The 17,201-nt window shown below is 39.6% G+C and overlaps 1 protein-coding gene across 1 annotated transcript; it reads right to left on the bottom strand.

Annotated features, from left to right (window-relative positions):
• Positions 1-14,428, bottom strand: MS4A3 (membrane spanning 4-domains A3). The gene is made up of 7 exons (XM_001136457.7): positions 14,353-14,428; positions 9,800-9,970; positions 8,514-8,648; positions 6,804-6,860; positions 4,014-4,172; positions 1,446-1,547; positions 1-917 (listed from the first exon to the last, which is right to left on the bottom strand). Exons 2-7 carry the CDS (start codon positions 9,953-9,955, stop codon positions 888-890), a joined length of 639 nt encoding a protein of 212 aa, XP_001136457.3. The 5' UTR covers positions 9,956-9,970; positions 14,353-14,428; the 3' UTR covers positions 1-887.
• Positions 14,429-17,201: the final 2,773 nt, after the last annotated feature.

Raw genomic sequence — 17,201 nt, 5'->3', positions numbered from 1 at the left:
TGCTGTTTCACATTTTCTTTTTATTTTCATTTAACCCTCAGAGCAACTGACAAAGTAGTTGTTATTACATCTATTTTACAGATGAGGAAAAATAGATCAGAGAGATTAGATAATTTGCCCATGTTCATACAGGTAATAAGTGACAGTTTCAGAATTTGAACCCAGATGTGTCAGATTCTAAAGGCCTTATTCTTTAGTTCTCTACTTTACAGTTTCCCATTGTCCTTTGAAGAACACATTTGGGCTTGCTCTCAGACTCACCAACATAAATCATCATTTACATATCAGGGCATGTGTGAGTTCCAGCAGTTCACTGAAATAAAATCCCTGAGCCTTAACCCTCCCATCTCAAATACAGTGAAAATTTATTTTAATGATAATGATGGTAATTTTTTATTTGACACTTTTTATAATGCTGATGTTAAAGTCAAGAAGCATTTCTCTGTAATGGAAAAAATGTCTCATTTTTCTTCCTACTGGGCGGTCAGAAGTTGGATTTTAGAAAAAATATATTGAATAGGGATTATACCGCCTTCCTTCCTTAAACCTCATAAAGCAATGGAGTAGGTGGATAAGAAGAAATAGAACCAATTTCTGGAAACAACTTTGGAGTAATGATCACAGAAGTTACAGATATCCAAGAATGCCTAAAGAAATATATCTGTCCTTCCATACCCACGACACACAAATAGGATTTATAGTTAGGAGAGAAAGGATAGAGTCAGTCAAACGTCCAAGGTTCTTGTGATTGGTGCCATGATAGAAGGATTGAGCTTTACGAACAGGCTCATGTTCTCCTGAGTTTGTGGGTGAAGCTCTGAGTCACTGGAGATTTAAGGTCAAATATTCATGCTCTCAGAATTATTTTCATAAGGAGGTATTCTTGATTACACAGAATTGGGAGGTGAGGAAATTTCCTAGAAAATAAAACAACATTAATGTCCAAGAACAGGATCATTATCTCCTTCTCCTCCCATCCCTTCCTGTTATCATCATAATCATCAACAATAAAATCCATTCATTGATGTTTACTGTGCCAAATGCCATAAAGATTATATACACAGTACTCACAACAAACATTAGAAGAGAATGAAAATATTATTTTCATTTTACAGTTAATATATCTAAAATTTAGAAAGAATTATTAATTTTTCCTAGGTCATACAAGTAGAAAGTTACAAGTTATAAGAAAATAATAAAACTTAATTACAGCTGTATAAGAAAGTATGCTCTTATATATCAAGTACAGTATTTCCTCTTGCATGTTCACATCCAAATTCTTTTCTACCCTTCATTCCATCTCTAACATTCATACAATCTCTAATTCCAGGAACTCCACAAATCATTACCACATAAAGGTTTATTTCTAAGCATCAGAAACAACTTCAAACCCTACAGGGAGGCTTTGAGACCATGTGAATGATTAATCATTTGAAAAATCTCACCTCTCTTGAATTACAGCAGTTTGCACTGCACCACATGGCTATGGCAGAGATGGTTACGCATAATTCCAGCGAGGTGAGAATCAGCAGTAGAGACACCATGCCCTAGGGGATATGATGCCTTATATCAAACCCAGTGGCAACATCCAGAGGTAAAAAAAAAAATGTCAGCAGGAAACCAGACTACAACATCTCCCTCCCGTAAAGTGGAACAAAGTGAACCATAAATTAAAGACAGAGACACATATAACACTGTAGAAGAGATAGTATCTCAATCTAAAAGCATGAAAACATTTTCTCTAATGAGAAAGATGTGTCACATTTCTATGTCAACGCATGTGAAGTAGCTACAGGGGGAAGAAGCTGTAGAAACAAAATTCTGACATTATCACTAACATCTTCCAATCCGAATAGTAGTAAACTAAGGAGAGGAGTAGGCAGTTTAGAAAAATGAACAAAAATGGCCCTTCCACAATTTCATTAATAGCACTTCATAGGGGTTTAGGCATTTACATTATCCCTAGAAACTAAAACACTGAGCTAATATAAACAAAAAATAAAATTGTTGGGCTAATGATTCTACTATTGTTACTGAGGCACCTAGAAGCAACCAATACAATATATCCCTGGAGGAAAAATACCTCCAAATTCACAGAAAAATCAGGCTCTGACAAATATAAATTTAGATCATTAAAAATGTAATAAAGAAAATGAGAACACAAACTTCCATAAGTAGTGTCTCACCCATAGGTGGGAACTGAACAATGAGAACACTTGGACGCAAGGCGGGGAACATCACACACCAGGGCCTGTCGTGGGGTGGGGGGCTGGGGGAGGGATAGCATTAACAGAAATACCTAATGTAAATGACATGTTAATGGATGCAGCAAACAAACACGACACATGTATACATATATAACAAACCTGAACGTTGTGCACATGTACCCTAGAACTTCAAGTATAATAATAATAATAAAAACAGGAAGCTTAGGAGTGAGTCTGTAATTAACAGTTCATCGATCACTGGGATGAAATGGATAATTCCAAAGGAAAATATTAATTTCTAAGTAGACTTCAGAAGAGGTAGAGTACCTGAACACAAATTTTTAAAAAATTGGTAAGGTTGGCCGGGCGCGGTGGCTCATGCCTGTAATCCCAGCACTTTGGGAGGCAGAGGCGGGCGGATCACGAGGTCAGGAGATCGAGACCATCCTGGCTAACACGGTGAAACCCCGTCTCTACTAAAAATACAAATAATTAGCCGGGCGTGGTGGCGGGCGCCTGTAGTCCCAGCTACTCGGGAGGCTGAGGCAGGAGAATGGCGTGAACCCAGGAGGCGGAGCTTGCAGTGAGCCGAGATGGCGCCACTGCACTCCAGCCTGGGCGACAGAGCAAGATTCCGTCTCAAAAAAAAAAAAAAAAAAAAAAAAAAGGTAAGGTTATTAAAGAGCTTTCCTTTGAAAACACCATGCTCATTTCATTCTAAAGTGCAGTCCTTCAAAACTTCAAGTCATTATTTGAACATTCCAGATTGCAGAGAAAGTTGTAAATCTCTCAAGTTTGTTTTATTAAGCAAGGAGATATGAAATGAAACTTTATGTTTTCATTTTTTTATTTTTTGAGACAGTTTCACTCTTTTTGCCCAGGCTGGAGTGCAATGGCGCAATCTCGGCTCACCGCAACCTCTGCCTCCCGGGTTCAAGTGATTCTCCTGCCTCAGCCTCCCAAGTAGCTGGGATTACAGGCGCCTGCCACCATGCCCGGCTAATTTTTTTTTTTTTTTGTATTTTTAGTAGAGACGGGGTTTCACCATGTTGGCCAGGGTGGTCTCGATCTCTCGACCTCGTGATCCGCCCGCCTCGGCCTCCCAAAGTGCTGGGATTACAGGCGTGAGCCACCGTGCCCGGTGAAATGAAACTTTAAAAAAAAAATCTCTCTGGGGAGTGTAATAGTAGTAGTTGTGGTAATAATAAATAATAATAATTGTGTATCATGATATGCTAAGCCTTGTTTTAATTGCTTATCATATGTTAACTTTTTAAATACTCACATCAATCCTATGAGACGGGTACTATTGTTATCCTCATTTCAAAAATGAGAAAATTCAAGGGATTATCTAATTTGCCCTTCATTATAAAGCAAATAGGCGACAGACCCAAGATTCAAATTATGGGATGGGCGTGGTGGCTCACGCCCCTTATCCCAGCACTTTGGGAGGCCGAGGCGGGCGGGTCACGAGGTCAGGAGATCAAGACCATCCTGGTTAACACAGTAAAACCCCGTCTCTACTAAAAAAATACAAAAAATTAGCTGGGCATGGTGGTGGCCGCCTGTAGTCCCAGCTACTCGGGAGGCTGAGGCCGGAGAATGCTGTGAACCCAGGAGGGCGGATCTTGCAGTGAGCCGAGATCACTCCACTGTACTCCAGCCTGGGCGACAGAGCGAGACTCCGTCTCAAAAAAAAAAAAAAAGATTCAAATTATGGCACATTGGTACCTGATATATTATTTTTCTGTACATCCTGGATTGTTTGAAATATTTTATACTTATACATATTTTTCAGAAACATACATTTGATATGGAGCCCGTGTAATTGCATAGGTCCGGTGACTCTGAAGACTGACAACTCCTTAATGACTGGATATTAACTGCTAAATTTAGTGAGAGAAAAGCAGTCCCCACTAGTGCAATTGTAGCACTGGCAATGTTCATTCCAAAACTGTTCTCTATCTAAAAAAGAATAAGAATTTTCAATTAATATATGCAGCACATACTTCATTCCTTTGGCAACAATTCATTGAAACAAACATTGATTGAATATTGTTTACACACCCATTGATATCCTAGATGCGAGGCTAACATCGATGACCAAAGAAAGATTTCTGTCCCCCACCCTCCATGGAGCTTATATTCTAGCAATAAAAACAAAGAAAAAAGTAAACATACTATAGGTAAATTACATAATATTTTTGAAAGTGATTAAGTACTAGGGGCTAACAGAATGGGATAAGGAGAATCTGGGAATCCAAAGAGAGGAGTGGGGGTTCATGATATTAAATAGAAATGACACTGGAGAGAGGCATGAAAGAGCTGTGGGTGCCAGCCAGGAGGATATCTGGGGGAATATCCTTGCAATTAGGGAAACACTCAAAATCCTGATGCCAGAATCTTCTGGGGCAGCAAAGGGGTCAAGGGCATTGGAGGCACGTAGTCAATACTAGGAAATGAAGAAGAAGGAAAGTTAACAGAGAGCCAAATCATGTAGGGCTCTGCAGATCATGAAAAGGAACTTGTTTCTAACTCTAAGAAAAATACAAAGCCAATGAAGGATTTGGAGCAAATAAATGATATACTTGGCTTTATGGTTTCAAGGGATCACTGTTTCTAGCAAGGCAAAGAGAAGTTCAACGATAAAAGCTAGAAGCCCAATTAGGAGAGACAAGGTGGATTGGATGAAATGTCATCAATAGAAAGATAAGAAAAGGTCAAAACTGGATATAATAATAGCTTGAAAGTAGAGCCAACATTATTTGCTGATAAATAGGATTCAGGATTGTGAAAGAAAGAAGACTCTGGGTTATTCTAAGGTGTTTGGTCTGGGAATCTGGAAGGATGACATTCCCATCAGCTGACATGAGGAGAAGGTTTGAGGAAGAAGACTGGGAGTTGAGCTTTGGATCTTTACATGCCAGTCTGATGATCAGGAGAGACACCTGGGCTGGAAATACTTATTTCAGGGTTGTGGGCATACAGATATTACTTGAAGTCATAAGAATGTGTGAGATCACAGAAGAAGTACGTATAGATTGAGAAGAGCAGGTGGCAAAGAATTCAGCTCTGGGGCACCAGAACATTAAAAGGTCAGAGACAAGGAGAGGAACCAGGAAAGGAGACTGAGATGGAGAAAGCAAAAGATGGGAGGAAAACCAGCCAAGCAATGTATGCTGGAAGCCAAGTGAGGAAATTCCTGGAAGGAGGAGTGGGAGACTAACTATGCTAAATGCTACTCATAGCTTAAGTTAGATGAGGATCAAGAGTTGACCGTTGTTTTAGCAGGGTGGAAGTTTTCAGTGATCTTAAAGACAGCAGTTACAGAAGGATAGTAGGGAATAAAATAAAGTCTTATTGAAGTGGGTTTGATTCAAACCGGTAGATGGAAATCAGAGAAAGAACATGATGATTCCTTTGAAGGAGTTTAGCTACAGAAGGAAAATACAAATTGTGCCTGTCCCTAGCAGGGAGAAATAATGTCAAGGTTTTCTTGTTTTGTTTTGTTTTTAAGTTGAGAACAGTAACTGGATGTTTACATGCTGATTAGAGATGGGGCAAGGTAACTCACGCCTGTAACCCCAGCCTTTTGGGAGGCTGAGGCAGGAGGACTGCTTGAGCCCAAGATTTTGAGACCAGCCTGGGCAACATGGCAAGATCCTGTCTCTACAAAAAAAAAAAAAAAAAAAAAAAGACAAAAATTAGCCAGGGATGGTGGCACACACCTGTAGTCCCAGCTATGTGAGAGGCTGAGGTGGGAGGATTGCATGAGCCCTGGAAGGTGGAGGCTGTAGTGAGCTGTGACCACACCACTACACTCCCATCTGGGTGACAAAATGAGACTCGAAAAATATATATATAGTAGAGAGACACAAATTAAAGTGATGCACTTGTGTGGGGAAAAAAAAGAATGGAATCTTATAGTCAAGTAGGGAGATCAGCTTTAAAGAAAATCACAAAATGTTCCTATGGTAAGAGGCTAGAAGAAAAAAATACATTGGTACAGATCTAGTCCATTAGTAGTGGAGGTCTGAAAATTCTCTTCTAATGGCTTCAGTTTTCTCAGAAGAGACAGAAAAATCATCAGCAGAGAGTAAGGATGACAGAAGTGGGATTGGTGTTTGAGGATACAATAAAATGGTAAAATAGCTATCCATGGAGGAAGGAAAGTGAATGAATGGAGTAGGAAAGTGGAGTATCAGTGGCTACGTGACTCACTAAGAACACATCATAGAGACTTAGCAGTTGTTTAGAATAGAAGTTTGGACTTTCAGTTGTCAAACTAGTTAGTGGTGGGAGTTCTTACTTCCAAATGATTAGAATTGGTCAAACTGGACAACACATAAAAATCAAGAAGACTTTTTCTAAGCTTCAAGTTCACCAGTATTAAGAGCAAGCATCCCAGGAATGCATCCTCACAATGTATGTGATCTTCTGCTGACCTACCATCTGAATACGTTAAGAAAACTAATTTTTTGTGCATTAAATGATACTCAGTGTCTCAGTTGTATTCGTGGACACTTACTGTCCTACTGTTTATGAATAATATATTTCTACTCCTCTGATCATAGAAAAAGAGGAAGTGCTACTTACCCATGCTCTTGTGGGTTTTATCCCTGCTACAACAGACAAGATTCCTGAACTACAGAACTGTTTGAAAATAGGAAGTAAAACAGATAAAGGAATATTAAGTCTCAACCATTTTCTTCTTGGTCCTCCCTCAATTAGCAGATATCCAGCAATAGTCATACAAACCTCCTTTTTAAATTCACATCCTAGGACACAGAATTGTACTTGATGCTGCTCACTTTATTATTTATTTATTTATTTATTTATTTATTTTGTCTTTCCATGCAATTAGTTTTATTCATTTTATTTTTTTAAATTTTTTTATTTCCATATGTTATTGGGGAACAGGTGGTGTTTGGTTACATGGATAAGTTCTTTAGTGGTAATTTGTGAGATTTTGGTGCACCCATCACCCAAACTGTATACACTGCACACAATTTGTAGCCTTTTATCCCTCACCTCCTTCCCACCTTTCCCCCTGAGTCCCCAAAGTCCATTGTGTCATTCTTATGCCTTTGCATCCTCATAGCTTAGCTCCCGCTTATAACTGAGAACATATGATGTTTGATTTTCCACTCCTGAGTTACTTCACTTAGGATAATGGCTTATGCAAGGATTTAATGACGAAGAAGCCAAAAACAAATGCAATAAAATCAAAGATAAATAGCTGGGACCTAATTAAACTAAGGAGCTTTTGCACGGCAAAAGGAACAGTCAGCAGAGTAAACAGACAACCCATAGAGTGGGAGAAAATCTTCACAATCTATACATCTAACAAAGGACTAATATCCAGAATCTGCAATGAACCCAAACAAATCACCAAGAAATAAACAAACAATCCCATCAAAAAATGGGCTAAGGACATGAATAGACAATTCTCAAAAGAAGATATACAAATGGCCAACAAACATATCATTCACTTTTTAAAAATGAACCATCAGGGAAGTAATAAATAATCAAAGCTGAATGAATACATTTTAAAATCAACCCTATGTCTTCTGATTGAATGTTGACCCAGATAATGGAAATGATTCTTCTGACTTTCAGACAGTAATCAGCAGACAAATTTCTTAACTCTCAAGCCAGGACTCTCTGCTGTACCACAAGGCAATTCATCAATACCCATTTTTCATTCAATTTTTTAAGTATCTATAAATGTAACACATAGTTATATATAAGATAATTTTTAGGACTTCATTTGTACTTGGCAAATGTGGTTTCTCTTAATCAGAAAGAGATTTTTGGCCTGGCATCAGGGCTCATGCCTGGCAATTCCAGCATTTTGGGAGGCCAAGCTGGGAGGACCACTTGTGGTCAGGAGTTTGAGACCATCCTGGAAAACATGGTGAATCCCTGTCTCTACTAAAAATACAAAAACAAAAATTAGCTGGGCATGGTGGTGCATGCCTGTAATCCCAGCCACTCAGGAGACTGAGGCAAGAGAATCACTTGAACTGGGGAGGCAGAGGGTTTCAGTGGGCAGAGATCATGCCACTGCACTCCAGCCTGGATGGCATATCGAGACCTTGTCTCAAAAAATAAATTAATTAAGTAATTAATTAAATTAAAAAATAAAAAAGTTTATTGTCTCTAATTGTTTATATCAAGAATTGTGAATCAAAACCACAGCATGCAACCTTCCAATAACCTACAAACAATATTTTTGTCATCAAACACATCTCCAGCAGTGGTATCTAAGAAATAACATACAGCCAGGGGAGTATGAATACTCACAAACACAGCACCCCAAATCGGGTAGCCTGTGTAGAAGGTGAAGAAAAAGTGCTTTTGGACGTGGTACAGGTATTGCAAGGAACCCAGAAAGACACCCAAAGCCAGAATCATTGCTGCATTCAGGATCTGGATGGCCTGAAAGAAGAAAGGGGAAAAAGGCGTAACAGTCATATACTAAAGTGGACACTGAAAACAGGCCATTTTAATTTTCCTCAGAAAGGAGATGTCGGTGCTTGAAATGGTTAAAGTGTCAAGCCTAAATTAACAGAACAAGAGCTTATCTGAAAGAGTTTTTTATTCCACGCTATCCACACCAATTCCAGTGGCAGCATTTCATCTTCACCTCTCCCCCACATTTCTGTTCATTCTCACGAACTCCTCTCAGAAAGTGGCAGGAGAGTAAAACAGACATGATTGGTAAGGTAGATGGAGTCAAAGTCTCTTCCCAGCATGCTTTTGCATCATAATATGATGAAGCCAGACAGAGGATAAGCCATATCCTACTCAGCCTTTCTCTCAACCCAATTTTTAACCCTTCTCTCAACCCAATTTTTAAATTTAAAATATAGAATATAAGCTTCATAGAGCTCAGCCTCCTCAAATGACTGGTCAAAAGGCACAAAACAAAAAATGAAGGGTCTTGGAATCTGTTCTCCAAGGTTTGATGTTTTCTACCATGAGAAAATGCCTTTGCATTTCTGCTCCCCAGATCTATAAGAAGTCCCTGTCTTTTCTCCAATCATTATTAAGTCAGTGATAAATAACTCAGAATTTCCTCCTTCTCAGCATAAGCAAGGTTTTCTACATGATACAGTTGGCTCTTGAACAACACTGGGGTTTGGAATGCCCACCCCTTCACGGTGGTAAATCCACGTAAAACTTATGACTTCCCAAAAACTTAACTACTAATAGCCTACTGTTGACCAGAAGTCTTACTATTAATATAAACAGTCGATTATCACATATTTTGTATGTGACATATTATATACAATAAGCTAGAGAAACTAAAAACGTTAAGGAAATCATAAGAAAGAGAAAATGTATTTACTATTCATTAAGTGGAAGTAGATTATCATAAAGGTCTTCATCCTCATCCTCTTCACGTTGAATAGACTGAGGAAGAAGAGGGAGAGCAGGGGTTGTTCTTGCTGTCTCGGGATGGCAAACAGAGGTGGAAGAAATCCACATGTAAGGGAATCCTCACAGTTCAAACACACATTATTCACAGGTCAACTGTATTTATTTTCTACCCTCTTAAATCAGTGTTTAAACTAAGGCTGACTTACCCCAAGAACTTGTAATTTTGCTTTCTGATAATCTGGTGATCCATCTATGGGCTGGTGGACAGAAGTATTCAGCTCATCTGGTCCCGCCTCACTGCCTGGGGTACCATGGGCAGAGGCTGACCCCAGCTCTGCATTATCAACTTCGTGGGAGGCCATTGGGGTTGTTTATGGCTGTGATAGAAAAGAAATCCAAAGGCTTCATGCTTTCCCTTTTTCCACTAGCTACTAAAATTTTGAGCGTTACAGAAGGGTTCAATTCTGTCCATACATTACAATGACTCTCCACAAATGGGACACCAGGGCAGAGTAACAGAGTTTGTACAATATTCAATTCTGTCTTGCCTTGGAGTAGTAGACATCATCGGGTCATTGTAGTAGGCCTTGGTGCTTCACTTAACTTTGGAATGGTAAAGAGCAATTTCTTTATCATTTTGCATGCACTGATATATAGTCCCTGCCTTTCTTCAAGTCAGTCAAGGGCAACCAGACATATGGTTTCTCTGAGCAGTGGTCTCTTTATAAGAATAATGGCTTTAGTCACATTCCAGTAATAATAGTAGGTGTCATTTATTTAGTACTTATTACTATATGCCAAGCACTGTCTGGATGCTGTGAATGTATTAATATACTTAATCCTGTTATAATATTATTATTATTCCCGTTTCACAGATGAAAAAAATTGAGGTATAGAGAGACTGAGAAACTTACCCAAACTCATATGGCTTATAAATCATTTCAGATTTTACTAAAAACATTCTACTCTAAGGTCCAATATTTTTCAAATCACCACATTATATAGCACTATATAGAAGACGTCTTTCTGAGTACCAACATAGCATGGTAGAGTTTAAGCACTATGGAAGATCCAAATTCAAATCCAGATTTCATCATTTACTAGTTGCATGACCTTGTAATGGGAACCTCAGTTTTCAGAGTTTAAGCACTATGGAAGATTCCAATTCAAATCCAGATTTCATCACTTACTAGTTGCATGACCTTGTAGTGGGAACCTCAGTTTTCACTTCTGTAAAAATGGGAATATTTTAATTTTATATTAACATTGCGAGAGTTGACTTTGATAATGTACGGAATTCTCAACCTGTGAACAGGTGGTATCAGCTTTTAACTTATACTCTGCCTTCTGACAAAAAGGACTTCAAGTTTGTATATATATAAGGGTCACAAAACAACCACCTCAATCATTATAGCTAAAAAATATGTATCACTAAAGTACACACAGAATGCTTACATTGGACTTCTGAATGTTGGGCAAGATAACTTCCTAATTCATAGTACCCTCCTACACAAAATAGTTGTAAAATGCTTATATGCTTTTATAACTGATGAGGGAGATAGCATGAGATGAACCATAAACAAACACATAAAATGATGCTGTATTCTGCCATAACTATCGATTGGGTTAAGAATAAGATCTTAATATAAATCATTCTACCATAAAACACATGCACGTGAATGTTCATTGCAGCACTATTCACAATAGCAAAGACATAGAATCAACCTAAATGTCCATCATTTGTAGACTGGATGAAGAAAATGTGGTACATACACACTGTGGAATACTATGCAGCCATAAAAAGGAATGAGATCATGTCTTTTGCAGGAACATGGATGAAGTAGAAGCCATTATCCTTAGAAAGCTAATACAGGAACAGAAAACCAAATACCACATATTCTCACTTATAAGTGGGAGCTAAATGCTAAGAACAAATGGACACATAGAGGGGAACAAAACAACTGGAGATTATCAGAGAGAGGAGGGAGGAGATCGGGAAAAATAACTATTGGGTACTAGGCTTAGTACCTGGGTGACAATCTGCACAACACACCCCTGTGGCACAAATTTACCTATATAACGAACCTGTACATGTACCCGTAAACCTAAAATAAAAGCTTTTTATTGAAAAAGAAAGTATAGTATCTTAATTTCTACTCTTTGTTACAAATTATATACTAGATCCATTTTTCTAATAACTTAATTTTTTGTCAAGCTAAATACACGCCACTTTCAGGATGTTTACCTTTCTGATACTCTACTCTGGGGGTGTGTATGACCCTCATTTAAGTGTGATGACAAATTTACTAAGCATTGACTTAAAGTGAGAGTCAAGCCATGTTTTATTATTACACTGGGAATTGCTATAAAAGTTCATAAAATTCTCTACCAATACTGATAAAACATTTATTATAAATGTCATAAAATTTTGCTACCAATACTCTTCATCAAAGTTTCCTACCAATATTGATTTTCATGCCAAGATTAAATTACATTCTGTATGTATTTAAGTATGGATAAATGTGAAATGACAAGGAACCCTTAACCTCCCATGTTCAACACTGCACAGAACCCAAGAGTGAGGGAAGATCAATAAAGCTTAAAGCAAACTCTATGTGAATGAGTTCCTAACGTAATTATCTGCAAAAAGTATAAATAAGAATAGCCAAAAAGCCAAGACTTCAAATTTATCCACTGGGAAATTTGTGTGTATTTTGGATTAAATATCTAATGAACTAAGATGCATGCAATATGGAGAATGTTGCTGCTTTATGACCAGATAATTTCTCGCCTACGTCTCCCGCCTCACCCCTCACCCATCCCTATCTCAAAACTCCATCCAGCCTTATTTTCTTGATTTGTCTTCCTTCAGAAGTTCTAAGCCCTCAAATGTCTTCAATCCTCTGTGCTATCCCCCATTCCTGAAAGACAAGTCCCCTCAAGCTTCACCTGGATAATTTCTGCTCTCCTTCCAGACTGAATTTTTTTTTTTTGAGTTGGAGCTTTGCTCTGTCTCCCAGGAGTGCAGAGGCCCAATCTCAGCTCACTGCAACCTCCGCCTCCTGGGTTCAAGCTATTATCCTGCCTCAGCCTCCCAAGTAGCTGGGATTACAGGCGTGCACCACCACACCCAGCTAATTTTTGTACTTTTAGTAGAGATGGGGTTTTACCATGTTGGCCAGGCTGGTCTCGAACTCTTGACCTAGGTGATCCACCCACCTCAGCCTCCCAAAGTGCTGGGATTACAGGCGTGAGTCAATGCGCCCGGCCCTTCCAGACTGATTTTCAGCCCACATGTCATACTTCCAGGACGCTGTTTTTAGTCCTGGCCAACTCTGGAAGAAGCATGCACCCCTTTGGGTTGCTCTCAAAATTTCCTCAACTTTCCTTCTCATACCACTTAATCAGCCTGAGCTTTAATTGCCTGGATACTTGTCTGTTACCTCGTTGTCTACTCATCACTGCAACTCCAGTGCCTAGCTCAGAATCATCAGATGGCAAGCACTCAGTTAACACACATGTTCAATCAGTAACCAGACTTTTGGTCCAGCCCAAGGTAGCCATCCTGATAAATGATGATGGAAAATACCTCTGCAAGCACTGGAGCCTCTCATCTCAAGAAACTCCAAGAGCATTTCTGAAGAGAGCAAATATCTAACCATATTATTTAACTTGATTTGTTTCAAATAATCAAAATAATCAGGTAGAATTTTCAGCCTCCAGGTGAAACAAACTATGTTTTCTAAAATTTGGTTAAATCAGTTATTTATTTTTTAAAAAATCAGAGAAATGGTCCGGGTGCAGTGGCTCATGCCTGTAATCCCAGCACTTTGGGAGGCAGAGGCGGGAGGATCTCGAGGTCAGGAGATTGAGATCATCCTCGCTAACATGGTGAAACCCTGTTTCTACTAAAAACACATAAAATTAGCTGGTTGTGACAGCACGCGCCTGTAATCCCAGCTACTCAGGAGGCTGAGGCAGGAGAATTGTTTGAACCCATGAGGCGGAGTTTGCAGTGAGCCGAAATCGTGCCATTGCACTCCAGCCTGGGTGACAGAGTGAGACTCTGTCTCTCTCTCTCTCTCACACACACACACACACACAAAATCAGAGAAATGTAGATTTTCTAGGAAACTGCCAGTTAAGTTCATCTCTCCAGCTCTTAGTATGTGGCAGGCATTTGTTCTAAGGGCTTTATCCATGTTTACTAATTTAGTTCTCACAACATCAGATGAATGGGTACTACTGCTATGATCCTTTCCATCTAACAGATGAAGAAGCTGAGGAACAAAGAAGTTAAGTAGCTTTCCCAAGCCCACACAGCCAGCAATTTGAGAAGCTAAAAATCAGAACCTCAAGCTATCATTACACTCCACTGTCCCCTGAGCTATGCTAAAATGCACTTTGCAGACCCCATACTTCAGGCATATCGAGACCACCCCTCATTATCAGAGCTGGCAGACAAACTCAGGTGCAGCCAGTGGGATTTAATGTACCTCAGAGGTGCGTGTGCATGTGTGTGTATCCATACCCACATTTTCCCAAAGAAATTGCTGTATTATTATGTCTAACACTTTTTATCATGTCTCCAAAGGAATCATCACATCCTAAAGACAAGCCATGTTCACAGTTAAATGTTCCAAACCTCTACATAGCAACCAAACAGAGACCTTTGCAGACATCCCCAGTAGTCCACTTGGAGGCATTTTAACAAAAGATATAAAAGAAAGGGGAATGTCTATGGAGAGGGAATCTATACCTTGGAGGCTTCAGGCTTTGGCAGACGGCTTTCCTCCCAAGTCCACCTTGTCGCAAGTAGGAGACACTCAGAAAAGATCACTACAGCATCTTTTCCTGATAACGGAAGCCTCCACAGACTTAACGTTATCTTTGCCTTATGCAACACTTTAGAGGACTTGGTGAAAGTGTTTTGCGGGCTGACTGACCAGTGTGCTAATCACATCTGCATTTGGGGCCTCGCTGATCCATTGTGTTTCCCCAGGGCTTAGTAATGATTAGGAAACTGGTGTGAGGGATAACTGTCTTCTGGCTTTCAGATGTTGCTTAACACATTGCTGGAACAGGAAACACAAGCAACAAATATGGGTAGACAAGTGGGAAGAGGTTGTGGGTTGGAGGTAGAACAATGTTAGGTGCATAGCAAGAAGAGACAAAGTCACACTGTAAGAGAAGCATCTGGAGGAGGGAGGTGGTCACTCAGGCACTTATTTTACATGATGTGCCAGCAACGGTGCTATGTGCCTTATATGCGTGATGACATTCAATTCTTACATGCTTAGAGAGGTTAATTACTTTGCCCAATATCACAGATATAATAATAATGCTAATTATTGTTTAAATGTATTAAATGGTTACTACATACAGGTCATTGTTCTGAATGCTTTACATATGTTAATTCATCTCATCCTCACAATAACCCAGGACCCAGGTACTACTATTAACCCGATGTTATGGTAGAGAAAACTATGGTATAGAAATGTTACCCAGCTTTCCTAAAATTTAACTGGAAAAGCCCTGTGCAAAATCTCTGTTTTGTACAATGGTGAAGCCAGAAGTGTGCCTGTTATCCTAATATGATTGTTAAAACCCCTCCTTTCAGTTTCTTTTTTGTTTTTTGGTTTTTTTAGGTTTTTTGTATTTGTTTGTTTGTTTCGTTTGTTTATTGAGATGGTGTCTCGCTCTGTCATCCAGGCTGGAATGCAATGGTGCGATCTTGGCTTACTGCAACCTCCGCCTCCTGGGTTCAAGCAATTCTCCTGTTCCAGCCTCCTGAATAGCTGCAACTACAGGCATGCGCCACCACTCCCAGCTAATTTTTGTATTTTTAGTAGAGACAGGGTTTCACCGTATTGGTCATGCTGGTCTCGAACTCCTGACCTCCGGTGATTCACCTGCCTCAGCCTCCCAAAGTGCTGGGATTACAGGCATGAGCCATCGCGCCCGGCCTCCTTTCGGTTTCAAAAGTGGCCAAATTATATGCTTATCCTTAATAAATGTCCTAAAATAGGTAATAGAAAGATCAGAGCCAAGTGACAAGGAGTAAGGAAGTAGGTAACGTGAAGATTCAAACCACAATCCTTATGAAGGTCACAGGGCCAGGCCTGAGAGAAAGAATGAGGGCACAGCCCCTGATCCATGCCCCAGGGGAGTCTGTGAGACAGAGAAGAATGTTCACAGCAAGGAAAGCGAGGTCCTAGTCCTACAAACAGGAGCGTCAGTGGGGACGTGATCACAGGAAAGAGAAAGAGGGCCAGTTACCAAGACCAAAACATAGTGTGTGGGCAGAGATTGTGAATATGAAATGAGCAGGGGCCCAGTTGCCAGAAAATTTCTGCACAGGTGCTTCTGCTAAGAGAGCTGGCACCTGAGCCCTAGGGCAGCGGCTCTCCAGGGTCTACATTTAGGAGCGAAGGAAGGGACTGATGAAAGAGAAGACAGAGACAGAGACAGAAGTCAGAAGGAAATAGCCAAAAGGAAGGTGGTAAAGATAAGATCCTTCCCTCCCCGTTTTATCCAGAACCATTGCAAATGGAATACTGAAGAAGAAAGAGATGACAAGAAAATGCCTTCAGCGAAGAAGAGAAAGAAATCTGAAGAAGTGAAAGGAAAGAGTGGATGCTTTCAACATGCTCTTTTTGAATTTGGAGCTGTAGAAAAAGCCATGAAAGGAAGTTACTTAAACTCTAAGACTTCGGTTCTCCCATTTGTAAGTTGAAGATCATAGTGCCCACTTTGGGGTATAAAGTGTAAATGACAGAATGCATGTAAAGGTCTTAATAACTAAGATCTTCACATGAGTTCAAAGTAAATAATAAAAATGATTGAGCTCTTTCTTCAATTCCTTAGAGAATGATTGTGAGAAACTGCTTTCAAAGGAAGATTCACAAATAAAAATTTAATATACTTACCATGTACAACATGTTTTGACACATATGTGCATTGTGAAGTCACTAACACAAAGCAGATAATCTACTGATCACATCAGATCACATAATCATCTTTTTTTTTTTTGGTGGTGGTGGTGAGAACATTTAAGATTTCCTCTCTTAACAAACTTCAAGTACATAGTACAGTATTAACTTCAGTTATGCTGTTCATTAGATCTGCAGAACATATGTATCTGACTGTACCTCATTAAAGCTGAGGGGGGAAACAGTAAAATAAATACATAAAAATTATTTTTATTTTTTATTTTATGTATTTATTTATTTGAGACAGAGTCTCACTCTGTCACCAGGCTGCAGTGGCGCGATCTCAGCTCACTGCAAGCTCCGCCTCCGGGTTCAAGCAATTGTCCTGCCTCAGACTCCCGAGTAGCTGGGACTACAGGCACACACCACAACGCCCAGCTAATTTTTGTATTTTCAAGTAGAGATGGGGTTTCACCACGTTGGGCAGGATTGTCTCGATCTCTTGACCTCGTGATCCACCTGCCTCGGCCTCCCAAAGTGCTGGGATTACAGGCATGAGCCACCACGCCCGGCCCCCTATTTTTTCCATTTTTGTAGGTACCTAGTGTATATACTTATGAGGTACATGAGATGTTTTGATACAGGCATGAAATGCATAATACTCACATCATGAAGA

This window comes from Pan troglodytes, chromosome 9, assembly GCF_028858775.2.
Source record: "Pan troglodytes isolate AG18354 chromosome 9, NHGRI_mPanTro3-v2.0_pri, whole genome shotgun sequence".
Classification (NCBI taxonomy): domain Eukaryota; kingdom Metazoa; phylum Chordata; class Mammalia; order Primates; family Hominidae; genus Pan; species Pan troglodytes.
Note: the sequence above shows the minus strand (reverse complement) of the source record. Positions and strands in the feature narration are given on the sequence as shown.